The sequence below is a fragment of the Pieris brassicae genome, chromosome 12 (genome assembly GCF_905147105.1).
Source record: "Pieris brassicae chromosome 12, ilPieBrab1.1, whole genome shotgun sequence".
NCBI lineage: Eukaryota > Metazoa > Arthropoda > Insecta > Lepidoptera > Pieridae > Pieris > Pieris brassicae.
The window spans coordinates 131,706-159,202 of NC_059676.1; the positions used below are offsets into that span (position 1 = coordinate 131,706).

The window sequence follows — 27,497 nt, forward strand, 5'->3', positions numbered from 1 at the left end:
GTAGTGCCACAGTCAGACAGACATCACGTGTCGAACGATTAAAACGTAAAACTTTTAAAATAAAATAAAAAAAAAAGTAATGAACTGATAGAAAATTATTAATCAATTGTTTTACGATTTACAAAATTTTGACTAAACAGACCAATCGCACCGTCTGTCCGGTAACAAACAGGTTTTAAAAGAAATAGAATAAAAAATATATATATATATATATATATTATTTTCTATTATGCGTCTATATTTTACACTATTGTTACATTGTTTCTTAGAAAACAATAAGTACCTCACGCCCACAATAATAAATATTTTTTTTATTATTTAAGTACATATTTATGGCACCACTTAAGGTTGCGTTGCGTTGACTCTTGTCAACTCAGTTTAATAATTTTGTTAATTGTTTTTATTGATTTTTTTGTTTGCGTATTACGTCTTTACCGTTTGTAGTTTGTCATAATATAATAGACATATTTGGAGGGTTCATTTTGCTTATTTATGTAGTTATTATATATTATACATACGTAACCGACAACGAAAATAACATTAAAGGACGAATATCTCTACAAACCGACCGATTCCCCCCCGCGCCCCTCGGACAACTGCCGACTTATATATATTCGAGGTTCGGGCATTCTTCTATGGTACGGTCTTCTGCCTTTACAGTGCACTCGAGCCTCTCTAATACTGTATTGCCGTAGTTTTTACTATTAAAAACACAAGCAATCGCCGTTGAGGATCCGCCTTGCACCCACTTACGCCGACGCCGAAGCAAAGAAAGCGCTGCGCCTAGTCCGGCCTCCCACCAGCGGGTCTCACCGGAGGATGCGCATGTGCGGACCGAGCTGAGGTGTTCAGGCTGTGCCTGGCAGACTCCGGCTCCAGCTATGGAGCGAAAACCGCGTCGCGATGCGTCCGGCCCGCGTGCCAACGTACGCTCCCGCTCTCGCGGTCGAGCCGCGTTACCGCCGCCGCCGTCGTCGTCGCCGCCGAAATCAAGTTCGTCGCGCAACCGGTCCTTGAGTGGCTCTCGCTCGCGTAGCGATCGAGCCCCGGGACCCGGAGACGAAAAACCGGGCGAAAAAGTCGTTCTTAGTGAACAGCTCTCGTCGCGGTATACTGCCGTTCGACACCCTGTCGAACCGGCCCCCCACAACCCCTCCCCCGCAGTGTTTACTACAGCGGGCCTTTTAGACAGTTCCACACTAACTCACGCAGACCCCGAGGTCACAGGTGACTCGCGCCCGGCTGGCGCTCGAGCCCCCCTCGCGGTACATAGTGAAAGTGGTAGTGAAAGTGCAGTTTTCATCGAACAAAGTGGTGGTGAACAGTCGCAGCTCTCGTCGCGGTATACGGACGACGAGAGTACCTATACGGCTACCCCGCACCGACCTCACCCCTCGACATCGATGGCGCCACCGGACTCAGAAATGCACCTAACAACAAATGTGAGTACCGGTGTTGTTTTTCATCACGGCGAGGATCATAGCCACGCTCACGGGCACGACCCTGAAGAGCTGTTGGCCTACCTAGAAGGCGACCTGCGGCCATTGCAGCCCGTCTCACCTCGCGCCGGCTATGAGTTGGATGCGCTTTTTGTTGCGCAAACAATCATAGGCCGGTTCGCTACAGACGGGCTCGCACGCGCTATGTGCGAGTACCTAGCGCAGACCCGCAGGCGCCTTCTAAGTGAAGGCGTAAAAGTCGTCTACTTCTCATACTCCCTACCAGCGGAGCGGCAGCTGAAGGTGGCGCTACGAGGCATTCCGGCGGACACGGAGCCCGAGGCCATCTTGTCGGAGCTGCGCGACCTAGGGTTCGAGCCGGAGCACGCTCAGCCCATACGTGCCAGAAGGGGCAGGCCGGGGTGCATATTTTTAATTATCCTGCGCCGCACCCCCGACCTCACCCCCGCTATATACAACATAAAGGAGCTGTTGTGTATACCGGGGGTCACCATTGAATCTTGGCGGGGCAAAAGGGGCCCCGCTCAGTGCCACCGCTGCCAAGGATTTAGGCACTCCTCGCACCAATGCCACCGGGCCTTAGCCTGTGTGCGGTGCGGGGAGGAACACCACTCTGCCGACTGCCCCCTACCAAAGGGGGCCACGCCGAAATGCGCCAACTGCAAGGGGGCGCATACGGCTAACCACAGCACGTGTCCGGTGCTGAAGGAGGAGGCGCGCAATAAGCGCGCAGGCACGGTGGCGCACACCACAGGGGGCAAGGGTGCCGCGGACGCGCGCGGTGCGCATGATGCGCGCGGTGCGCGCGGTACGCGTGGCGCTCGCGCTGCGGGACCCGCGGCGCCGCGTTCAAAGGGAGGAGAGCCGCGCATGCATGCGCAGGCTGAACGGCGCGCCCATGAGCAGCGCGCCGCACACCCAGAGGATGCGGAATTAATTTCGTACCCTGCGGAGCCTCCCAGAGGTCAACGCAGGCGCCCCCGAGGTAGAAGAGGCCGGGGGGGGTTACAACCCCCCGCCCCCCCGCGCGCGGAAAATTCCGCGCACTTCGCGGAGGGCCCCAGTAGGGCCGCTCCTGACTCCGCTCCAGCCGCTGGAGCCTCCAGGACCGCCGGACAGCGCGCCGCACGCCCCCACAGCGGGGGCCCTCTGAGGGGCCAGATGTTCCTCAGCGAGGCGGCGATTGCTGAGGCGGTCGACAGGGCGGTCAACTCATTGTTGAGCGCCCTCTACCCGACTCCGCCTGCCCCGACCCATGGAGGACGCCGGCCGCGCAGTCGAGGCGTAAGACACACACACCAACAACAATGATCTTACGCCTCCTACACTGGAACGCCGAGGGCCTTAGGGGGAAAGGTCCCTACCTGCGCAACATCCTACGTACACACAACGTAGATGTTGCGCTCATTTCAGAGACACACCTGCGCCCCACCGGCATTCCCAAGTCACGAACGCGCGAGGTCGTCGCCTCTTGCACCACGCCGAAGAGCGCGGCTACCTGGTGTGCGGACCTGACTCCGCCACCCACTTTCCTAGGATAGCCGCCCACAGGCCGGACACCATCGATCTGGTGGTGCACAACCGGCCTGACCTCCACCTAGCGCAGGAGGTCCTGATGGACGAATACCAGTCGGACCACCAGCCGGTGCTGTGCCTCATCGCGGGGGCTCCATCCCCGCCCGCACGCACCCGGAAGGTCACCGACTGGAACACCTTTGAGTCCATCATGGAAGACACCCCTGCGCCCGGCCCACCGGATTCGACAGGCGCCGTTGACGACATGGCGGAGTCCATGACGCGGCAACTCCAGGCAGCTCTGGCGGCAGCGACCTCAACGCGCACGCCGGAGATCACCTGCCAGGACCTTGCACCCTATGTGCAAAGGCTGATTCAGCGCAAGCGCGCGCTCAGGAGGCAATGGCAGCGCAACCGCTGCCCCGCGCTCAAAACGCAGCTGAATCGCCTCGCCGAACGTGTCAAGGCCGAGCTGGTCTCACACGAACGGCGCACATGGGAGCGCACACTGGGAGAGGCCACCACAGAGCCTACCCGCCTCTACCAACTTTGCCGCCGTCTCTACAGGACTCCAGAGCCGAAGCGTCCCCTTCGCGACAGCAACGGCGCCATCACTTACGATGACACAGATCGGGCCGAAATATTCGCCGAACACCTCCAGCGTCAGTTCTCGCCGAACCCCGCGACGTCCCCTACGCGCGTGGCAGAGGTGGTGAACGCTGTCGAGGCGTGGTTGACGTGCCCGATCTCTACCGACGAAGCCCAGATCTTCTTCTCGCCGTCACAAGTGCGGAAGAGGATCTCAAGACTGCGACCCAGGAAGGCACCGGGACCGGATGGCATCACCCACGAGGCGCTGCGCCATCTGCCCATGAGGTGGATAGTTGCGCTGTCGCGCCTCTTCACGGGTATCCTCCGGTACACGCACTTCCCTAGATCTTGGAAAGAGGGCAAGGTGATCCTAATATCGAAGCCCGGGAAGGACTCTTCCCGACCCGAGAGCTATCGACCCATCACCCTGCTCTCGACGCAGTCGAAACTGTTCGAGTGGCTGTTGCTGCAGAGGATCGAACAATACCTGCAGCCGAGGCCCGAACAGTTCGGCTTCCGCGGCGAGCACAGCACGACGCTGCAGCTGACGAGGGTGCTCTTCACTGCAGCCTCGGCCCTCAACAAAAAGGAGGGGGCCGCCGCCGTTATGCTGGACATGGCGAAGGCCTTTGACCGTGTCTGGCACGACGGCCTCGTGCTGAAGCTCATCGAGTCTCCACTGCCCCGCCGAATGGTCGCCGTGCTCCGCGCCTTTCTCACCGAGCGCACGTTCTTCGTTGCGACGGGAGAGGCCGCGTCGAGACCGCGACCCATCACGGCGGGCGTCCCGCAAGGTAGCGTGTTATCGCCCTTGCTCTACACCACGTACACCGACGACGTTCCGTGCCCCGAGGGGTGCACACTCGCCCTCTACGCCGACGACACGGCGTACGTGGCGTCATCGCTGAGGGCCTCGCACGCTGCCCAAAAACTCCAACGCGCTCTGGACCTCCTGCCAGAGTGGCTGGACAAGTGGAGACTCGCCGCCAACCCGGACAAGACTCAGGCCATTGTCTTCGGCCGGGGTAGGTTGCCACCACCCCTACGCTTCCTGGATCGAGACGTGCCGTGGAAGACGCCGGTCACCTATCTAGGGGTCACCATAGACCGGGGTCTGACCATGACGCCCCACATCTCCAGGGCTGTAGGGAGAGCCAAGTGGGCGGCGCATACGCTTCGCCCACTGATCACAGGCAACCTACCTCTCCGCACCAAGCTCGCGCTACATAAATTGTATGTGCGCCCTCACCTCACGTACGCGGCACCGGCGTGGTTCTCCTATGCCAAGGAGACCAACCGCCGAAGACTGCGCACCGTACAAAACACCGTCTTACGGTGCGCTGTACATGCACCACGCTACGTGAGGAACGCCACCATAGCGCGAGACTTGCGGATGGAGTCGATCGACGAGTTCGTCGCACGGCTCGCGATGAGGATGTTTGATCGAGCAGACGCCTCTCAACATCCTCACCTCCACAACATCGCGCCGTGGCACTCCAGGCCGCCCGACCAATACAAGTACCCGCGTGAGCTCTTCTCCGCGGGTTCCGACGACACCAGGGCAACAAACGCGGCTTCGACCGCTGGTCGCCTCGCTGGGCCTCCCCCGGGTCAACCGGGGGTCTCACCCGGCGGTGCTTGACCGCGAGCCGCGCTAGCTGCCCGATACCACCGATCATGACACCAGGGCCAAGTCGAGACTACTCCTTGGCCCCCTCCTCATCACCCGGACTTGACACTCCGGACACGACCCCATCGGCTGCGCGCAGCGGGTAGAGACTGAGTCTCCCCGCGCGCCTGCAGCCCCCACCAAGGGCTATATGCCCGCCCCCGTACCGCCCTGTATCAGCAGGGCGCGAACAGAAACACCACTTGAAGGGGGCATACGCCCCGAACAAGACAAAACACCCCCCTCGCGAGGGAGGGCGTAACAATAACTACGCGAATTTTTTTAAAAAAGCTATTCTCGTGTGGTGTGTGCAGTAGTCGATACATTCTCTCAACTCTCGCATCACGCATCTCGCATCTCGCGTTCACTATGCCACCAAAGACCAGCGGCAAGGCGGCCAAGAAGTCCGGCAAGGCACAGAAGAACATATCCAAATCGGACAAAAAGAAAAAGAAGCACAAGAGGAAGGAGAGCTACGCCATTTACATCTACAAGGTCCTCAAGCAGGTGCACCCCACGTCTAGGATCAAGGCCCGATCACTGTCCGTGGTGACTTTCAATGCAAACGGTTTCAAGCCGCAGGCAGATTTGGTTCGAGATTTCCTCGTTCGCCACCAAATAGATATTTTCCTAGTACAGGAATCTTTCCTCAAGCCCAGCGTTCGCGCTCCCAGATTCGCAAATTACAACGTAGTGCGAAACGACCGACCTACGGCGAAAGGCGGTACGCTCATTTATTATAGACGAGCGCTTCACTGCTCGCCGTTAGACCCGCCCTCCCTTACCAACATAGAGTGCTCTGTGTTGCGCGTAGCCATGACCGGCCATCAGCCGATTATTATCGCGTCGGTGTACCTCCCTCCCGCCAAGGTCATACTAGAGAGCGATCTCAGAACCCTGTTTGCGATGGGCCCCTCGGTCTTATTAGTCGGGGATCTCAATAGCAAACACGGGGACTGGAATAGTTCAAAACAAAACCCTAATGGGTTAGCCCTCAATAGGCTTATAGACGTGCTCAATTTCAACGTCATTGCCCCCATACAACCGACTCGCCGTGGCATAACAGGCAACGGCCTTCTCTCAACGGACGTCATAGACGTAGCGGTTTTACGTAACGTGGCACTACAGCCGCGAAGCGTAGAGACGTTACACGAGTTAGACTCGGACCACTTCCCGGTTCACTTTGAATTCGGCCCTCCTAACACTCGAGAGAAGAGGTTCAAGTCCATTGTCGACTGGCAGAAGTTAGACGAGGCCCTCAAGCCCGCCGACACCTCTGCCCTCCCAAATGTCCCCGTCAATTTAGTCTCGTCCGCTCACGCGTTAGACGCGATCTCCTCGGTCACCAATCACATTCAGACCAAGGTCGCCGAGTCGTCCCGGAAGGTCCCAGATGAGTTCGCTCAACGCTGGGAGCTTCCCCCGGACGCGAGGCGTCTGTTGACCGAGAAGAACGCGGCGACTCGCGCCTTCGCCAGAGCACCGACCGACGAAAACCGCAGAGCACTCCGCGCCTCGCAGCGCCGAGTCAAAGAGCGCATGCGGGAAATTAGAAACGAACGCTGGGACCGTCTTACCAGCGAATTGTCACCTTCGCACACGGCCTATTGGTCTCTCGCGCGTTCCCTTAAAACCGACACGGTGGCGTCCATGCCCCCTCTCAAGCGTCCAAATCTGCCTGACGCATTCGACGACGACGAAAAAGCCGAGTGCTTAGCCGTCAACCTAGTGGAGCAGTGCACCCCGTATCTCGATCATAGCGACCCGGCGCACGTCGAACACGTGAACCGCGAGGTCGAACGCATCGTAGCACTGCCCCTCCCTCCCGAGCCGCTCCCTCCTACGTCGATCGCCGAGGTCAAAACTCTAATAAAGAGTTCACTGCCTCGTAAATCTCCAGGTCTCGACGCCATCTCGAACAAGGTCCTCCGGTGCCTCCCGCCCCATCTGATATGCCTACTAGTGTCCATTTTCAATTGCCTCCTTGAAAACTGCACCTTCCCGGCGCAGTGGAAAGAGTCCATTGTCATTGGTATTCACAAACCAGGCAAACCCCGTAACAACCCCACCAGTTACCGCCCTATCAGCCTTCTCAATACGCTTAGCAAGCTTTACGAGAAGGTACTTAAAAAGCGCCTCCTAGACTTTGCCCTAGATAAGGGGCTCATTCCCGATGAGCAGTTTGGCTTCAGGCCGGCCCACTCGTGCGTTCATCAAGTCCATCGAATCACGGAGCACATCCTCTCCGGGATGAATAGCTCCCTGAAACCGAGAGCCACGGGTGCGCTCTTCTTCGACATAGCGAAAGCTTTCGACAAGGTCTGGCACAACGGCTTGGTTTACAAGCTCTACCACCTTAATGTGCCACTAAGACTCGTGCGTATCGTACACGACTTCTTGTCCGACCGCTCAATGCGCTATCGCGTAGAAGGAACGTTATCGTCTCCTCGCCCCATCATGGCCGGAGTCCCTCAGGGCTCGGTCCTCTCGCCCCTTCTGTTCACGCTGTATACCGGCGACATCCCTAGGGCTCCAAATGTGGAGCTAGCCCTCTATGCCGATGACACCGCTCTCTATACCACCCATAAAGATAGAGGTGTCATTGTGGACAGACTCCAGACCGCTACCACATCGTTAGGCGAATGGTTTCGGAAATGGGGCTTCCAAATAAATCCCGAGAAAAGCGTAGCAGTTCTCTTTGCCAGGGGCAACCCCGGTGCTATCGCTAGGGATAAATTTCACCTCAAGACAGAGGTAACCCTATACGGGCAAGCCATTCCATGGCAAAAGTCCGTTAAATATCTAGGAGTCACGCTCGATAGCGGCATGTCTTTCCGAAAGCACATAGCCGCCGTTCGCAAGAAGGCCCATTTTGTCCTCTCTCGCCTTCATTTCCTCCTAAATAAAAGGAGTCAAATGTCTCTCAGACACAAGGTCACCCTGTACAAGGCCTGCATCCGACCGTGCATGACATACGCTAGCGTAGTCTTTGCGCATTGTGCCCCCTCCTATATACACCGGCTACAGGTGCTTCAGTCGCGATTCATGAGAATCGCGACCGGTGCGCCCTTCTATGTGAGAAACGTCGATCTCCACCACGACCTAGAGCTCCCTACCATAGCCCAATGGATGAAGTTGGCGTCCACACGCCACTTTGACAAGGCTAAACACCATCCCAATCCGCTAGTGCGTAATAGCATCAACTATTACCCCTTCCCGACAAAAAAGGCTCGTAGGAGGCCCCGACACATACTAACGGATCCGGACGATCCAATTACTGTAGCAAACAATAAATTAAATGCCGCCCGCGCGGCCAATAATAAAAATAGAAATTCACAGACTAGGGTAAAAAACCGCCTTCACCGGGGAAGGCGAGGACCTTTACTTCGCACTTCGCTCACTACAGTGAGCTTCCGTCCTGCCCTTCAGGCGATTGACCGCCCCGCGACGGCCCAAGCCGAGGTTCGAGTCTCACAGGAGACGCCCTTGCGCTAGCCGCGGGATAAAACGCCATTCTGGCCGAGCTACGCTCGCCAAAACAGCCCGAGCTGAGCTGTAAAGGCCCATAAGGCCAACAGCGAGATTCCATAAAGAAAAGCGTGAACGCGGTTTATATCATCACCACAGTTGATACGCGACGGACGTGTCGATCGTGATCGTATAATTTTAGAGTTGAGTTAGTTAGTGAGCGAGTTCGAGCAGTCGTCGTAATGGCACGTACAAAGCAGACAGCCCGTAAGTCCACCGGCGGTAAGGCGCCGCGAAAGCAGCTCGCCACAAAGGCGGCCCGCAAGAGCGCTCCCGCCACCGGCGGCGTGAAGAAGCCTCACCGTTACAGGCCCGGCACCGTCGCGCTGAGAGAGATCCGTCGCTACCAGAAGAGTACCGAGCTGTTGATCCGCAAGTTGCCGTTCCAACGTCTGGTGAGGGAGATTGCGCAGGACTTCAAGACCGACCTCAGGTTCCAGAGCTCCGCCGTGATGGCGCTTCAGGAGGCGAGCGAGGCGTATCTGGTGGGTCTCTTCGAGGACACCAACCTGTGCGCCATTCACGCTAAGCGAGTGACGATCATGCCCAAGGACATCCAACTGGCGAGACGCATTCGCGGCGAGCGTGCTTAATTTTGCGTAATATGTATACATAACATAACATATTATTATTATTATTATTACTACAACAAAAGGCCCTTTTCAGGGCCGCATATGATTCAAATGATGCATCTAATTGTGCACACTCAACAGTAGTGCCACAGTCAGACAGACATCACGTGTCGAACGATTAAAACGTAAAACTTTTAAAATAAAATAAAAAAAAAAGTAATGAACTGATAGAAAATTATTAATCAATTGTTTTACGATTTACAAAATTTTGACTAAACAGACCAATCGCACCGTCTGTCCGGTAACAAACAGGTTTTAAAAGAAATAGAATAAAAAAAATATATATATATATATATTATTTTCTATTATGCGTCTATATTTTACACTATTGTTACATTGTTTCTTAGAAAACAATAAGTACCTCACGCCCACAATAATAAATATTTTTTTTATTATTTAAGTACATATTTATGGCACCACTTAAGGTTGCGTTGCGTTGACTCTTGTCAACTCAGTTTAATAATTTTGTTAATTGTTTTTATTGATTTTTTTGTTTGCGTATTACGTCTTTACCGTTTGTAGTTTGTCATAATATAATAGACATATTTGGAGGGTTCATTTTGCTTATTTATGTAGTTATTATATATTATACATACGTAACCGACAACGAAAATAACATTAAAGGACGAATATCTCTACAAACCGACCGATTCCCCCCCGCGCCCCTCGGACAACTGCCGACTTATATATATTCGAGGTTCGGGCATTCTTCTATATAAACCGCGAGTTAATCGGCGCGAAGCGCATTCGAACAGTGAACGTAGTACGTGAGGCACGTACGCAGTGTTGGTTGATTCTTTCATTCACTCAGTTTTCAATTCGAAACTCGCTGGTTCACAATGACCGGTCGCGGTAAGGGAGGAAAGGGATTGGGAAAAGGTGGCGCGAAGCGGCACAGGAAGGTGCTCCGTGATAACATCCAGGGTATCACCAAGCCGGCGATTCGACGTCTGGCGCGCAGGGGTGGCGTGAAACGTATCTCCGGTCTCATATACGAGGAGACCCGCGGTGTTCTCAAGGTTTTCCTCGAGAACGTCATCCGCGACGCGGTAACCTACACGGAGCACGCCAAGAGGAAGACCGTCACCGCAATGGACGTCGTGTACGCTCTGAAGCGCCAGGGCCGCACCCTCTACGGTTTCGGAGGTTAAGTTGGGTTCGGTCGTATATCCACTGACCTACCTACCTAACTATATGTATTTTTCAACAACAACAACAACAACAACAAAAGGCCCTTTTCAGGGCCGCATATGTTTCGATAATAAAAATAAAACGTTATCACAACGACTAAACGTCACCTAAAATTAATTAATATACCAATATATATTGGTATGCATATGTTTATATTTAATAGATGGAAAATTAATATCGAATGCAAAACCGCTACATTTCCCTATAGATATCTAAAGCTAACTATCTACATACCTACATACACGTTACGTGTAGCATGATAATAATATAAAGTCTTCGTATGTACTTAGTATGTAAAGTAGGTACACGGTACGGTACGGTACGGCTTTAACAATCACGTCGTAATATAGCGTAATTGAGAGATTTTGATAATAATATACATATGATATATTATGAAAATTAACAATATAGATATACGTCTAACCTAAACGGCCGCAGGTCGCGACCGAATCGCTCCTGGGCTAATGAAATTTTCTTATTTACATCTTTTGTTATATTATCATCAACCTTTTACCAATATATATATTTTATTAATAAATAATATATACATTTCATTTGTGTAGTGTGTGTTACGGAGCGAAGAGAACGCGCGCCTCTACGGCCTCGTCTCGGAGAGTGGTGCTGTTCTACAACATGCCGCATTCGATGCGATAAAATCAATCGTAATCTTAATATATTGTCTAAACGAACGGATCCCGTTGAACCTTGGAATCTTGACGTTCAACGGGAGACATCGCACGTGCGAATACCGTTTGATTTAATTGTTTAATTGTCAATTTAAAGTTAACGGTACGCGCGCGAGTCGACAATAACAAACTTTAAAAGTCGATACCTAACGCACGCCAACGCCTGCAGGGCGACTCGAAGTCGTGACCGGTCGCGGATATCATAAAGTCTAATTAGAATAGAGATTTTGTGCAATTTCTCGATTATATATTGGAAAAAATCCGATCAAACTGAGACGTGTTAGTGAAAAGTTTCCACGCCGAATACGAGAAAACGCATATAGTTGACGAAGCTCTCGTCGCGGTATACTGATTCGTCTGGCAGGCGCTCACTAGCGCCGCGCACTCTTAGCATTGTTGTACATTCACTACAATTTTACAATATATTAAAAACTCGTTAATTTACGTGTTAACGTTGTTAAGTGTGTCTAATTAATTGTTAATAAAAAATAAAAATAAAAATGGCCGACACAGCAGTAGCATCGGAGACACCCGCGCCGGCGACGCCCGCCAAGAAGGCACCAAAAGCGGCAGCGGCGGCCGCCGCCGCGAAGAAACCCAAGGCGAGACCAACGCACCCCAAGACTTCCGACATGGTCAACAGCGCGATCAAAGAGCTCAAGGAGAGGAGCGGATCGTCCCTGCAGGCGATCAAGAAATACATCGCCTCGAATTATAGCCTAGACGCCGAGAGGTTGGCGCCGTTCATAAGAAAGTATCTCAAGCGCGCGGTCGCCTCCGGCACCCTGATTCAGACGAAGGGCAAGGGCGCATCGGGCTCGTTCAAGATAGACAGCAAGTCGGGAACCGGCGGCGGCGCGGCGAAGAAGGCGACGGCCGCCTCCGCTTCCTCCGGCGGCAGGGGCTCCGCCGCGGCGGCGTCCTCCGCGGCCAAATCGGTGAAGAAGCCGACCGCACAAGCCGCCAAGAAGACCGCCGCGAGTGCGGGCGCCAGGAGCAAGAAGGCCGCCGCCGCGGCCGCCGAGACCGCGTCCCCCGCCAAGGCGGGCGGAAGGGGTGGCACCGCCAAAGACAAGAAGGCAGCCGCTGCGGCCAAGAGGAAGCCGGCCGCGTCGGCCGCTCCGAAGAAAGGTCGCGGCTCCGCGGCCGCCTCCGCCGCAGCGTCCGGCAAGGGCGCGTCGACCACCGCCGCCGCTTCCAAGGCGAAGAGGAGCGCGAAACCACCGACCAAAAAACCTAAAGCACCCAAACCGAAGAAGGCAGCAGCCGCCGCGCCCAAATCGAAGGCCGCCACCGCTAAAAAGGCATCGGCCGCTTCCAAGAAGTGAACGCGACAATCCACGTTCAATACGCACGAGCCGCCGCACTGTGTTCGCGTGCGCTGATCACCGGTAAGAAGAAGAAGGAGGAGGAGGAGGGTCGGCCACCGGACGGAAGAGCGACGAACGCATCACAAGTTGGTCGGTTGTGTCGATGTTGTATGTATACACACACACACAACACGCACAAACACGCCACACAAAAAGCCCTTTTCAGGGCTAACATATGTTTCGCGAAACCGAAGTTGAGAGTTTCAATCGATAAATAAACGTGAAAAGGTAGTAATAATAAAATTACTTATATATAATTAAATAAATAAATAAATAATAAGAGATTACCTATTTTGTCGAAACATATACATATTCTACATCAACGTGTATGCCTAAAAAATATGATTATATTGATTATATATCAAAAATATCAAAAACAGTACAGAACAGTAATAAACAAAATAAAAACTTAAACCACACATCAATAGATATTTGTAATTAAGTTGTAAGCGCGAGACAGCAACGCTAGGGGTATATACGCAAAGATGTATGTATATTATAAAAGTTAAATATTTTATATAAATAAACTTGAAATAAGCTTGCTATAAGCACACGTTTGTACACGTGCAATAGTAGGCACGGCGGCACGCCAGGCAAGCGTAGACGATTGCAAAGCTTTCCAAGGAAACGTTTTTGAACTATTTGTATATATATATATATATTGTATATATATATATATAGTATTTACGTGCATTTTGTTAGTATCATGTGTTGGTATAATGCCTGTATGTATGCAATGCACGTTGTTAAAGATATAAAAAAAATAAGTAGTGATATACATATTATTAACTTACCTATTTGCTAGCAACTCGACAGACGTCGCGACACTTAATTAATGCGATCCTAGAAAACAACACTTCACAGTTCAGTCTTAGAGATATATAGATAGATAGACATTCTCTCTGATCATCTTGATCGTACATCACATCACATCACATCACATCACGTCACGTCACATCTCATCTCAATCAGTTCGTTGAACGCGCGCACTTCACACGAGAGATACAAAAAATAGACAAATAGATAAATCGATAAATAAATAAATAAATATATATATTCAAATCACACCTGTAAATGTAATTTCGTACCCTGCGGAGCCTCCCAGAGGTCATCGCAGGCGCCCCCGAGGTAGAAGAGGCCGGGGGGGGTTACAACCCCCCGCCCCCCCGCGCGCGGAAAATTCCGCGCACTTCGCGGAGGGCCCCAGTAGGGCCGCTCCTGACTCCGCTCCAGCCGCTGGAGCCTCCAGGACCGCCGGACAGCGCGCCGCACGCCCCCGCAGCGGGGGCCCTCTGAGGGGCCAGATGTTCCTCAGCGAGGCGGCGATTGCTGAGGCGGTCGACAGGGCGGTCAACTCATTGTTGAGCGCCCTCTACCCGACTCCGCCTGCCCCGACCCATGGAGGACGCCGGCCGCGCAGTCGAGGCGTAAGACACACACACCAACAACAATGATCTTACGCCTCCTACACTGGAACGCCGAGGGCCTTAGGGGGAAAGGTCCCTACCTGCGCAACATCCTACGTACACACAACGTAGATGTTGCGCTCATTTCAGAGACACACCTGCGCCCCACCGACCGCCTGAGTGCTGCGGGCTACTTCGTTTACCGCGAAGAGCATCAGGCGATCAACGGGGCGCCCATGCGCGGCCTGGCAGTGCTGGTTAGAAGGAGCATTCCTCACCGCGCTATCCAGGCCGTCAACCTGACTGGCATCCTGACGCTGGGGGTAGAGCTGGAACTGGGCGGTCAGCCCACAGACGTGTTGGCCGCCTACGCTCCCCCCGGCGCAAATTTCATTGAAGCCGAGCTGGAGGCAGCTCTCAGCGCGAAGCCGACGATCATCACGGGTGACTGGAATGCCAAACACATCAACTGGCATTCCCAAGTCACGAACGCGCGAGGTCGTCGCCTCTTGCACCACGCCGAAGAGCGCGGCTACCTGGTGTGCGGACCTGACTCCGCCACCCACTTTCCTAGGATAGCCGCCCACAGGCCGGACACCATCGATCTGGTGGTGCACAACCGGCCTGACCTCCACCTAGCGCAGGAGGTCCTGATGGACGAATACCAGTCGGACCACCAGCCGGTGCTGTGCCTCATCGCGGGGGCTCCATCCCCGCCCGCACGCACCCGGAAGGTCACCGACTGGAACACCTTTGAGTCCATCATGGAAGACACCCCTGCGCCCGGCCCACCGGATTCGACAGGCGCCGTTGACGACATGGCGGAGTCCATGACGCGGCAACTCCAGGCAGCTCTGGCGGCAGCGACCTCAACGCGCACGCCGGAGATCACCTGCCAGGACCTTGCACCCTATGTGAAAAGGCTGATTCAGCGCAAGCGCGCGCTCAGGAGGCAATGGCAGCGCAACCGCTGCCCCGCGCTCAAAACGCAGCTGAATCGCCTCGCCGAACGTGTCAAGGCCGAGCTGGTCTCACACGAACGGCGCACATGGGAGCGCACACTGGGAGAGGCCACCACAGAGCCTACCCGCCTCTACCAACTTTGCCGCCGTCTCTACAGGACTCCAGAGCCGAAGCGTCCCCTTCGCGACAGCAACGGCGCCATCACTTACGATGACACAGATCGGGCCGAAATATTCGCCGAACACCTCCAGCGTCAGTTCTCGCCGAACCCCGCGACGTCCCCTACGCGCGTGGCAGAGGTGGTGAACGCTGTCGAGGCGTGGTTGACGTGCCCGATCTCTACCGACGAAGCCCAGATCTTCTTCTCGCCGTCGCAAGTGCGGAAGAGGATCTCAAGACTGCGACCCAGGAAGGCGCCGGGACCGGATGGCATCACCCACGAGGCGCTGCGCCATCTGCCCATGAGGTGGATAGTTGCGCTGTCGCGCCTCTTCACGGGTATCCTCCGGTACACGCACTTCCCTAGATCTTGGAAAGAGGGCAAGGTGATCCTAATATCGAAGCCCGGGAAGGACTCTTCCCGACCCGAGAGCTATCGACCCATCACCCTGCTCTCGACGCAGTCGAAACTGTTCGAGTGGCTGTTGCTGCAGAGGATCGAACAATACCTGCAGCCGAGGCCCGAACAGTTCGGCTTCCGCGGCGAGCACAGCACGACGCTGCAGCTGACGAGGGTGCTCTTCACTGCAGCCTCGGCCCTCAACAAAAAGGAGGGGGCCGCCGCCGTTATGCTGGACATGGCGAAGGCCTTTGACCGTGTCTGGCACGACGGCCTCGTGCTGAAGCTCATCGAGTCTCCACTGCCCCGCCGAATGGTCGCCGTGCTCCGCGCCTTTCTCACCGAGCGCACGTTCTTCGTTGCGACGGGAGAGGCCGCGTCGAGACCGCGACCCATCACGGCGGGCGTCCCGCAAGGTAGCGTGTTATCGCCCTTGCTCTACACCACGTACACCGACGACGTTCCGTGCCCCGAGGGGTGCACACTCGCCCTCTACGCCGACGACACGGCGTACGTGGCGTCATCGCTGAGGGCCTCGCACGCTGCCCAAAAACTCCAACGCGCTCTGGACCTCCTGCCAGAGTGGCTGGACAAGTGGAGACTCGCCGCCAACCCGGACAAGACTCAGGCCATTGTCTTCGGCCGGGGTAGGTTGCCACCACCCCTACGCTTCCTGGATCGAGACGTGCCGTGGAAGACGCCGGTCACCTATCTAGGGGTCACCATAGACCGGGGTCTGACCATGACGCCCCACATCTCCAGGGCTGTAGGGAGAGCCAAGTGGGCGGCGCATACGCTCCGCCCACTGATCACAGGCAACCTACCTCTCCGCACCAAGCTCGCGCTACATAAATTGTATGTGCGCCCTCACCTCACGTACGCGGCACCGGCGTGGTTCTCCTATGCCAAGGAGACCAACCGCCGAAGACTGCGCACCGTACAAAACACCGTCTTACGGTGCCACCGGAGGAACGCCACCATAGCGCGAGACTTGCGGATGGAGTCGATCGACGAGTTCGTCGCACGGCTCGCGATGAGGATGTTTGATCGAGCAGACGCCTCTCAACATCCTCACCTCCACAACATCGCGCCGTGGCACTCCAGGCCGCCCGACCAATACAAGTACCCGCGTGAGCTCTTCTCCGCGGGTTCCGACGACACCAGGGCAACAAACGCGGCTTCGACCGCTGGTCGCCTCGCTGGGCCTCCCCCGGGTCAACCGGGGGTCTCACCCGGCGGTGCTTGACCGCGAGCCGCGCTAGCTGCCCGATACCACCGATCATGACACCAGGGCCAAGTCGAGACTACTCCTTGGCCCCCTCCTCATCACCCGGACTTGACACTCCGGACACGACCCCATCGGCTGCGCGCAGCGGGTAGAGACTGAGTCTCCCCGCGCGCCTGCAGCCCCCACCAAGGGCTATATGCCCGCCCCCGTACCGCCCTGTATCAGCAGGGCGCGAACAGAAACACCACTTGAAGGGGGCATACGCCCCGAACAAGACAAAACACCCCCCTCGCGAGGGAGGGTGTAACAATAACTACGCGTGAACGTAGTACGTGAGGCACGTACGCAGTGTTGGTTGATTCTTTCATTCACTCAGTTTTCAATTCGAAACTCGCTGGTTCACAATGACCGGTCGCGGTAAGGGAGGAAAGGGATTGGGAAAAGGTGGCGCGAAGCGGCACAGGAAGGTGCTCCGTGATAACATCCAGGGTATCACCAAGCCGGCGATTCGACGTCTGGCGCGCAGGGGTGGCGTGAAACGTATCTCCGGTCTCATATACGAGGAGACCCGCGGTGTTCTCAAGGTTTTCCTCGAGAACGTCATCCGCGACGCGGTAACCTACACGGAGCACGCCAAGAGGAAGACCGTCACCGCAATGGACGTCGTGTACGCTCTGAAGCGCCAGGGCCGCACCCTCTACGGTTTCGGAGGTTAAGTTGGGTTCGGTCGTATATCCACTGACCTACCTACCTAACTATATGTATTTTTCAACAACAACAACAACAACAACAAAAGGCCCTTTTCAGGGCCGCATATGTTTCGATAATAAAAATAAAACGTTATCACAACGACTAAACGTCACCTAAAATTAATTAATATACCAATATATATTGGTATGTATATGTTTATATTTAATAGATGGAAAATTAATATCGAATGCAAAACCGCTACATTTCCCTATAGATATCTAAAGCTAACTATCTACATACCTACATACACGTTACGTGTAGCATGATAATAATATAAAGTCTTCGTATGTACTTAGTATGTAAAGTAGGTACACGGTACGGTACGGTACGGCTTTAACAATCACGTCGTAATATAGCGTAATTGAGAGATTTTGATAATAATATACATATGATATATTATGAAAATTAACAATATAGATATACGTCTAACCTAAACGGCCGCAGGTCGCGACCGAATCGCTCCTGGGCTAATGAAATTTTCTTATTTACATCTTTTGTTATATTATCATCAACCTTTTACCAATATATATATTTTATTAATAAATAATATATACATTTCATTTGTGTAGTGTGTGTTACGGAGCGAAGAGAACGCGCGCCTCTACGGCCTCGTCTCGGAGAGTGGTGCTGTTCTACAACATGCCGCATTCGATGCGATAAAATCAATCGTAATCTTAATATATTGTCTAAACGAACGGATCCCGTTGAACCTTGGAATCTTGACGTTCAACGGGAGACATCGCACGTGCGAATACCGTTTGATTTAATTGTTTAATTGTCAATTTAAAGTTAACGGTACGCGCGCGAGTCGACAATAACAAACTTTAAAAGTCGATACCTAACGCACGCCAACGCCTGCAGGGCGACTCGAAGTCGTGACCGGTCGCGGATATCATAAAGTCTAATTAGAATAGAGATTTTGTGCAATTTCTCGATTATATATTGGAAAAAATCCGATCAAACTGAGACGTGTTAGTGAAAAGTTTCCACGCCGAATACGAGAAAACGCATATAGGCAGGGGCTCCGCCGCGGCGGCGTCCTCCGCGGCCAAATCGGTGAAGAAGCCGACCGCACAAGCCGCCAAGAAGACCGCCGCGAGTGCGGGCGCCAGGAGCAAGAAGGCCGCCGCCGCGGCCGCCGAGACCGCGTCCCCCGCCAAGGCGGGCGGAAGGGGTGGCACCGCCAAAGACAAGAAGGCAGCCGCTGCGGCCAAGAGGAAGCCGGCCGCGTCGGCCGCTCCGAAGAAAGGTCGCGGCTCCGCGGCCCCCTCCGCCGCAGCGTCCGGCAAGGGCGCGTCGACCACCGCCGCCGCTTCCAAGGCGAAGAGGAGCGCGAAACCACCGACCAAAAAACCTAAAGCACCCAAACCGAAGAAGGCAGCAGCCGCCGCGCCCAAATCGAAGGCCGCCACCGCTAAAAAGGCATCGGCCGCTTCCAAGAAGTGAACGCGACAATCCACGTTCAATACGCACGAGCCGCCGCACTGTGTTCGCGTGCGCTGATCACCGGTAAGAAGAAGAAGGAGGAGGAGGAGGAGGAGGGTCGGCCACCGGACGGAAGAGCGACGAACGCATCACAAGTTGGTCGGTTGTGTCGATGTTGTATGTATACACACACACACAACAACACGCACAAACACGCCACACAAAAAGCCCTTTTCAGGGCTAACATATGTTTCGCGAAACCGAAGTTGAGAGTTTCAATCGATAAATAAACGTGAAAAGGTAGTAATAATAAAATTACTTATATATAATTAAATAAATAAATAAATAATAAGAGATTACCTATTTTGTCGAAACATATACATATTCTAAATCAACGTGTATGCCTAAAAAATATGATTATATTGATTATATATCAAAAATATCAAAAACAGTACAGAACAGTAATAAAATAAATTAAAAATTTAAACCACACATCAATAGATATTTGTAATTAAGTTGTAAGAGCGAGACAGCAACGCTAGGGGTATATACGCAAAGATGTATGTATATTATAAAAGTTAAATATTTTATATAAATAAACTTGAAATAAGCTTGCTATAAGCACACGTTTGTACACGTGCAATTGTAGGCACGGCGGCACGCCAGGCAAGCGTAGACGATTGCAAAGCTTTCCAAGGAAACGTTTTTGAACTATTTGTATATATATAGTATTTACGTGCATTTTGTTAGTATCGTGTGTTGGTATAATGCCTGTATGTATGCAATGCATGTTGTTAAAGATATAAAAAAAAAAAAGTAGTGATATACATATTATTAACTTACCTATTTGCTAGCAACTCGACAGCCGTCGCGACACTTAATTAATGCGATCCTAGAAAACAACACTTCACAGTTCAGTCTTAGAGATATATAGATAGATAGATAGATAGATAGACATTCTCTCTGATCATCTTGATCGTACATCACATCACATCACATCACATCACATCACATCACGTCACGTCACGTCACGTCACGTCACGTCACATCTCATCTCAATCAGTTCGTTGAACGCGCGCACTTCACACGAGAGATACAAAAAATAGACAAATAGATAAATCGATAAATAAATAAATAAATATATATATATTCATATCACACCTGTATAGCACCGCCGTTCTTCGCCACAATCACCGTACCGTACGACACCACCATAACCACCACCACCGTCGCGATCACTTCTTCTTCGTCGTCGTCGTCGTCGTCGTCTACCAATCGCTATAACAATAATTAATACGTGTTAATCGCACGGGCCCGCCTGGAGCGTCGCCTCCGCCTCCGCCGCCCGACTGCCCGACTCCCGACAAAACAATATTCTAAAATAATTACACCTTTGCCAGATGTGTTGGTGCAATAAAAGTTGCAAACAATAGAGAGACCTATTGCACTACCCCCCGCCCCCGCCCCCCGCATATTTCATATTTCTACTGTACATCATTGCCATCATTTTACAATATCTTTAAAAAATAATGTGCTAAAAATATGAGATTTATATTTTATACACCTACGTATATATATTACGTAATTAGGCAAACATACCGGGCTGTCTGTCTGTCTGTCTGTCTGTCTGTCTGTCTGTGAAACCCTAACTTGAAATATAAAAATCGACAATAGGTTCATTAGAAGTTATCATCTATCTTCTACCCATTAGTAGTGTCTACTTCACATTATTATTTATTAATTATTATTATTATTTTTTTTTTTTATATAAATAAGTCGCGGAGGGACGGTTAAACGTAACAGTATAAGAATATAAGAATACAACGTATAAGATTATATATGTTATTTTATTTGGAATTGATAATTCAAATAAACAATTTGTGTTGTGTTGTGTTGCTTAATTTCATTAAACTTAAAAAAAATAGAGAAACGTCATTAAAACTCAATTCAATCTCAAGATTCGACTACTTTTTCCAACCGCGATGGATGGATGCTACCGCCATCTAGTATACAATAAAGAAACATACTACTTTTTTTCTTTACATAATATTATGTATACGTAGATACGGTACTGGACGTCAGTCAGCCCTCCCCATCTCGCTCGCTCTCTATCTCTCTGAATATCGCTCGCTCGCTCGGCCGGCATCCAATCGCGTTTAGTAGCGTAGAGAAGTAGACCTCGTCGTTTGTCATACCCGGCCGGTTGGTTAAATACCGTTGGAATTTATATTTAACAAATTCGTCGCTATGGAAAAAAAAACCTCACTCACCAGTCTTACCGTTTCGCTGTCGAGTAGTTGTGTAGAGTAGTGTCGTGTTGTGTACGTACAAACAAACAATCATACAAAATGTCCGGACGTGGCAAGGGCGGCAAGGTCAAGGGGAAGGCAAAGTCGCGTTCCAACCGCGCAGGTCTCCAGTTCCCGGTCGGTCGTATCCACAGGCTGCTCAGGAAGGGCAACTACGCCGAGAGGGTGGGTGCCGGTGCGCCGGTCTACCTTGCGGCCGTTATGGAGTACCTGGCGGCCGAAGTGCTCGAGTTGGCCGGTAACGCGGCCCGTGACAACAAAAAGACCAGGATCATACCGCGTCACCTGCAGTTGGCCATACGCAACGACGAGGAGCTCAACAAGCTACTCTCCGGCGTGACCATCGCACAGGGCGGTGTACTGCCTAACATTCAGGCGGTCCTTCTCCCCAAGAAGACCGAGAAGAAGACATAAATTACATTACAATACAATCGTATCGTTGTCATTGCAACGACCTAAAAGGCCCTTTTCAGGGCCGCAATATGATTCATTAAAACGCAATGATGGTGGTGGTGGTGGTGGTGTGGCAACCGTACCACCACCATTTTTTTGTTAGATAAATGTTTCAACGACATAATACGTACTTTGATCTCACCGAGATTATACCTACCTACATATTATTATCTATTATAAGTATACTACTAATACTACTACTACTACTACTACTGTGATATATAAAAACGGTAATCAGACTAAATGTAATATTAGTAGATGATTATTTGTTTCTATCAAATTAGTATTAAATTACCTATACTACAATATAATATAGACAATAACCAATACTTAATAATAATAACACGCTCGAAATTCCTCGCTTACGCAATCATCCAATCAGTAATATTTAATAGACAATACATGCATACTATGTTATGTTATGTACATTTTTTTTTTGTTGTTGTTGTAAATTTTACTTTAAATAACCATAAATAAATCGTGTCAGAGGGAGAGGGAGACGGAGATAGAGACAGATACACATATAATACAACGCCCCGCCCCCTTCGACGGCGCCGCCCCCCCCCCCCCGCCCCTCTCGTGTCCCGACACGCGGCGTTCTAACGGTAACGACGCGATCGATTGGCCGCCGCGAATCGTATACCATGTAACGCCGGACCGGTTGCAAGAACACTTTCAAAGTGAAGTATACTGAAGTGACGAAAATTTTTTTAAATTTTGCCGCAACGACCGCCTCGCCGGCAGTAGCCCGCCGGCCCCCCCTTGCACCCCTGCCCCCCGCGCCTCCAAAGCCCAAGTATCCGCCGTTTGTCATCGAGTCTCTCCCTGACTGGACAACGCACGTCAGGGAGATGAAGCGGCGGCTTGGGCGCACAATTAATGCGCGCGCATTCGGGCAGGGGTTAAAAATCCTGCCCCAAGACGAGGAGGAGTACCGTTTGGTGCAGCGGTACCTAGGGGAGTTAGAGAGTAGCGGCGTAAAAGTCGTCTACTTCTCATACTCCCTACCAGCGGAGCGGCAGCTGAAGGTGGCGCTACGAGGCATTCCGGCGGACACGGAGCCCGAGGCCATCTTGTCGGAGCTGCGCGACTTAGGGTTCGAGCCGGAGCACGCTCAGCCCATACGTGCCAGAAGGGGCAGGCCGGGGTGCATATTTTTAATTATCCTGCGCCGCACCCCCGACCTCACCCCCGCTATATACAACATAAAGGAGCTGTTGTGTATACCGGGGGTCACCATTGAATCTTGGCGGGGCAAAAGGGGCCCCGCTCAGTGCCACCGCTGCCAAGGATTTAGGCACTCCTCGCACCAATGCCACCGGGCCTTAGCCTGTGTGCGGTGCGGGGAGGAACACCACTCCGCCGACTGCCCCCTACCAAAGGGGGCCACGCCGAAATGCGCCAACTGCAAGGGGGCGCATACGGCTAACCACAGCACGTGTCCGGTGCTGAAGGAGGAGGCGCGCAATAAGCGCGCAGGCACGGTGGCGCACACCACAGGGGGCAAGGGTGCCGCGGACGCGCGCGGTGCGCATGATGCGCGCGGTGCGCGCGGTACGCGTGGCGCTCGCGCTGCGGGACCCGCGGCGCCGCGTTCAAAGGGAGGAGAGCCGCGCACGCATGCGCAGGCTGAACGACGCGCCCATGAGCAGCGCGCCGCACACCCGCAGGATGCGGAATTAATTTCGTACCCTGCGGAGCCTCCCAGAGGTCAACGCAGGCGCCCCCGAGGTAGAAGAGGCCGGGGGGGGTTACAACCCCCCGCCCCCCCGCGCGCGGAAAATTCCGCGCACTTCGCGGAGGGCCCCAGTAGGGCCGCTCCTGACTCCGCTCCAGCCGCTGGAGCCTCCAGGACCGCCGGACAGCGCGCCGCACGCCCCCGCAGCGGGGGCCCTCTGAGGGGCCAGATGTTCCTCAGCGAGGCGGCGATTGCTGAGGCGGTCGACAGGGCGGTCAACTCATTGTTGAGCGCCCTCTACCCGACTCCGCCTGCCCCGACCCATGGAGGACGCCGGCCGCGCAGTCGAGGCGTAAGACACACACACCAACAACAATGATCTTACGCCTCCTACACTGGAACGCCGAGGGCCTTAGGGGGAAAGGTCCCTACCTGCGCAACATCCTACGTACACACAACGTAGATGTTGCGCTCATTTCAGAGACACACCTGCGCCCCACCGACCGCCTGAGTGCTGCGGGCTACTTCGTTTACCGCGAAGAGCATCAGGCGATCAACGGGGCGCCCATGCGCGGCCTGGCAGTGCTGGTTAGAAGGAGCATTCCTCACCGCGCTATCCAGGCCGTCAACCTGACTGGCATCCTGACGCTGGGGGTAGAGCTGGAACTGGGCGGTCAGCCCACAGACGTGTTGGCCGCCTACGCTCCCCCCGGCGCAAATTTCATTGAAGCCGAGCTGGAGGCAGCTCTCAGCGCGAAGCCGACGATCATCGCGGGTGACTGGAATGCCAAACACATCAACTGGCATTCCCAAGTCACGAACGCGCGAGGTCGTCGCCTCTTGCACCACGCCGAAGAGCGCGGCTACCTGGTGTGCGGACCTGACTCCGCCACCCACTTTCCTAGGATAGCCGCCCACAGGCCGGACACCATCGATCTGGTGGTGCACAACCGGCCTGACCTCCACCTAGCGCAGGAGGTCCTGATGGACGAATACCAGTCGGACCACCAGCCGGTGCTGTGCCTCATCGCGGGGGCTCCATCCCCGCCCGCACGCACCCGGAAGGTCACCGACTGGAACACCTTTGAGTCCATCATGGAAGACACCCCTGCGCCCGGCCCACCGGATTCGACAGGCGCCGTTGACGACATGGCGGAGTCCATGACGCGGCAACTCCAGGCAGCTCTGGCGGCAGCGACCTCAACGCGCACGCCGGAGATCACCTGCCAGGACCTTGCACCCTATGTGAAAAGGCTGATTCAGCGCAAGCGCGCGCTCAGGAGGCAATGGCAGCGCAACCGCTGCCCCGCGCTCAAAACGCAGCTGAATCGCCTCGCCGAACGTGTCAAGGCCGAGCTGGTCTCACACGAACGGCGCACATGGGAGCGCACACTGGGAGAGGCCACCACAGAGCCTACCCGCCTCTACCAACTTTGCCGCCGTCTCTACAGGACTCCAGAGCCGAAGCGTCCCCTTCGCGACAGCAACGGCGCCATCACTTACGATGACACAGATCGGGCCGAAATATTCGCCGAACACCTCCAGCGTCAGTTCTCGCCGAACCCCGCGACGTCCCCTACGCGCGTGGCAGAGGTGGTGAACGCTGTCGAGGCGTGGTTGACGTGCCCGATCTCTACCGACGAAGCCCAGATCTTCTTCTCGCCGTCGCAAGTGCGGAAGAGGATCTCAAGACTGCGACCCAGGAAGGCGCCGGGACCGGATGGCATCACCCACGAGGCGCTGCGCCATCTGCCCATGAGGTGGATAGTTGCGCTGTCGCGCCTCTTCACGGGTATCCTCCGGTACACGCACTTCCCTAGATCTTGGAAAGAGGGCAAGGTGATCCTAATATCGAAGCCCGGGAAGGACTCTTCCCGACCCGAGAGCTATCGACCCATCACCCTGCTCTCGACGCAGTCGAAACTGTTCGAGTGGCTGTTGCTGCAGAGGATCGAACAATACCTGCAGCCGAGGCCCGAACAGTTCGGCTTCCGCGGCGAGCACAGCACGACGCTGCAGCTGACGAGGGTGCTCTTCACTGCAGCCTCGGCCCTCAACAAAAAGGAGGGGGCCGCCGCCGTTATGCTGGACATGGCGAAGGCCTTTGACCGTGTCTGGCACGACGGCCTCGTGCTGAAGCTCATCGAGTCTCCACTGCCCCGCCGAATGGTCGCCGTGCTCCGCGCCTTTCTCACCGAGCGCACGTTCTTCGTTGCGACGGGAGAGGCCGCGTCGAGACCGCGACCCATCACGGCGGGCGTCCCGCAAGGTAGCGTGTTATCGCCCTTGCTCTACACCACGTACACCGACGACGTTCCGTGCCCCGAGGGGTGCACACTCGCCCTCTACGCCGACGACACGGCGTACGTGGCGTCATCGCTGAGGGCCTCGCACGCTGCCCAAAAACTCCAACGCGCTCTGGACCTCCTGCCAGAGTGGCTGGACAAGTGGAGACTCGCCGCCAACCCGGACAAGACTCAGGCCATTGTCTTCGGCCGGGGTAGGTTGCCACCACCCCTACGCTTCCTGGATCGAGACGTGCCGTGGAAGACGCCGGTCACCTATCTAGGGGTCACCATAGACCGGGGTCTGACCATGACGCCCCACATCTCCAGGGCTGTAGGGAGAGCCAAGTGGGCGGCGCATACGCTCCGCCCACTGATCACAGGCAACCTACCTCTCCGCACCAAGCTCGCGCTACATAAATTGTATGTGCGCCCTCACCTCACGTACGCGGCACCGGCGTGGTTCTCCTATGCCAAGGAGACCAACCGCCGAAGACTGCGCACCGTACAAAACACCGTCTTACGGTGCGCTGTACATGCACCACGCTACGTGAGGAACGCCACCATAGCGCGAGACTTGCGGATGGAGTCGATCGACGAGTTCGTCGCACGGCTCGCGATGAGGATGTTTGATCGAGCAGACGCCTCTCAACATCCTCACCTCCACAACATCGCGCCGTGGCACTCCAGGCCGCCCGACCAATACAAGTACCCGCGTGAGCTCTTCTCCGCGGGCTCCGACGACACCAGGGCAACAAACGCGGCTTCGACCGCTGGTCGCCTCGCTGGGCCTCCCCCGGGTCAACCGGGGGTCTCACCCGGCGGTGCTTGACCGCGAGCCGCGCTAGCTGCCCGATACCACCGATCATGACACCAGGGCCAAGTCGAGACTACTCCTTGGCCCCCTCCTCATCACCCGGACTTGACACTCCGGACACGACCCCATCGGCTGCGCGCAGCGGGTAGAGACTGAGTCTCCCCGCGCGCCTGCAGCCCCCACCAAGGGCTATATGCCCGCCCCCGTACCGCCCTGTATCAGCAGGGCGCGAACAGAAACACCACTTGAAGGGGGCATACGCCCCGAACAAGACAAAACACCCCCCTCGCGAGGGAGGGTGTAACAATAACTACGGGATTTTTTTAAAAAAGCTATTCTCGTGTGGTGTGTGCAGTAGTCGATACATTCTCTCAACTCTCGCATCTCGCATCTCGCATCTCGCGTTCACTATGCCACCAAAGACCAGCGGCAAGGCGGCCAAGAAGTCCGGCAAGGCACAGAAGAACATATCCAAATCGGACAAAAAGAAAAAGAAGCACAAGAGGAAGGAGAGCTACGCCATTTACATCTACAAGGTGCTCAAGCAGGTGCACCCCGACACCGGTATCTCTTCGAAGGCGATGTCAATCATGAACTCGTTCGTGAACGACATCTTCGAGAGGATCGCGGCTGAGGCGTCTCGTCTCGCTCACTACAACAAGCGTTCGACGATCACGTCCCGCGAGGTGCAGACCTCCGTGAGGCTCCTGCTGCCCGGCGAGCTCGCCAAGCACGCCGTCAGCGAGGGCACCAAGGCCGTCACCAAGTACACCAGCTCCAAGTGAGCGTCGCGGCGGGGTGGGACAACGGCGGTGACGTACGCAACGTAGGAGACGAACACGTCATCCAGACGCCGCGTCGTCTCAGCGCCGGCGATTTCTCTCTTATATTATATCATAATGAGAGCGATTGACAATAATCATCATCATCATCATAGTACCATCAAGTACCAACCAACCAACCAACCAAACGGCCCTTTTCA

At 54.1% G+C, this 27,497-nt stretch overlaps 6 protein-coding genes across 7 annotated transcripts; all 6 read left to right on the plus strand.

Annotated features, from left to right (window-relative positions):
* The first annotated feature begins 5,570 nt into the window (after nt 1-5,570).
* Nucleotides 5,571-27,497, plus strand: LOC123717001 (histone H2B). Of its 2 annotated transcripts, XM_045672758.1 has the most exons (2): nt 5,571-5,730; nt 27,052-27,497. In XM_045672758.1, the coding sequence occupies exons 1-2, from the start codon at nt 5,605-5,607 to the stop codon at nt 27,298-27,300; spliced, it is 375 nt and encodes a 124-aa protein (XP_045528714.1). In that variant the 5' UTR covers nt 5,571-5,604; the 3' UTR covers nt 27,301-27,497. The 2 variants fall into 2 exon arrangements, with proteins under 2 accessions (XP_045528714.1, XP_045528713.1); XM_045672757.1 differs by lacking the exon at nt 5,571-5,730 and having other exon boundaries at nt 26,850-27,497.
* Nucleotides 8,856-9,436, plus strand: LOC123717000 (histone H3). The gene has a single exon (XM_045672756.1). The coding sequence runs from the start codon at nt 8,946-8,948 to the stop codon at nt 9,354-9,356; it is 411 nt and encodes a 136-aa protein (XP_045528712.1). The 5' UTR covers nt 8,856-8,945; the 3' UTR covers nt 9,357-9,436.
* On the plus strand, nt 10,132-10,565 carry LOC123717020 (histone H4). Its single transcript, XM_045672774.1, has one exon. It carries the CDS (start codon nt 10,235-10,237, stop codon nt 10,544-10,546), a length of 312 nt encoding a protein of 103 aa, XP_045528730.1. The 5' UTR covers nt 10,132-10,234; the 3' UTR covers nt 10,547-10,565.
* On the plus strand, nt 11,713-12,921 carry LOC123716984 (late histone H1-like). The gene has a single exon (XM_045672742.1). It carries the CDS (start codon nt 11,773-11,775, stop codon nt 12,598-12,600), a length of 828 nt encoding a protein of 275 aa, XP_045528698.1. The 5' UTR covers nt 11,713-11,772; the 3' UTR covers nt 12,601-12,921.
* LOC123717022 (histone H4) lies at nt 17,124-17,533 on the plus strand. Its single transcript, XM_045672775.1, has one exon. It carries the CDS (start codon nt 17,203-17,205, stop codon nt 17,512-17,514), a length of 312 nt encoding a protein of 103 aa, XP_045528731.1. The 5' UTR covers nt 17,124-17,202; the 3' UTR covers nt 17,515-17,533.
* Nucleotides 21,249-21,763, plus strand: LOC123717012 (histone H2A). The gene has a single exon (XM_045672767.1). The coding sequence runs from the start codon at nt 21,322-21,324 to the stop codon at nt 21,694-21,696; it is 375 nt and encodes a 124-aa protein (XP_045528723.1). The 5' UTR covers nt 21,249-21,321; the 3' UTR covers nt 21,697-21,763.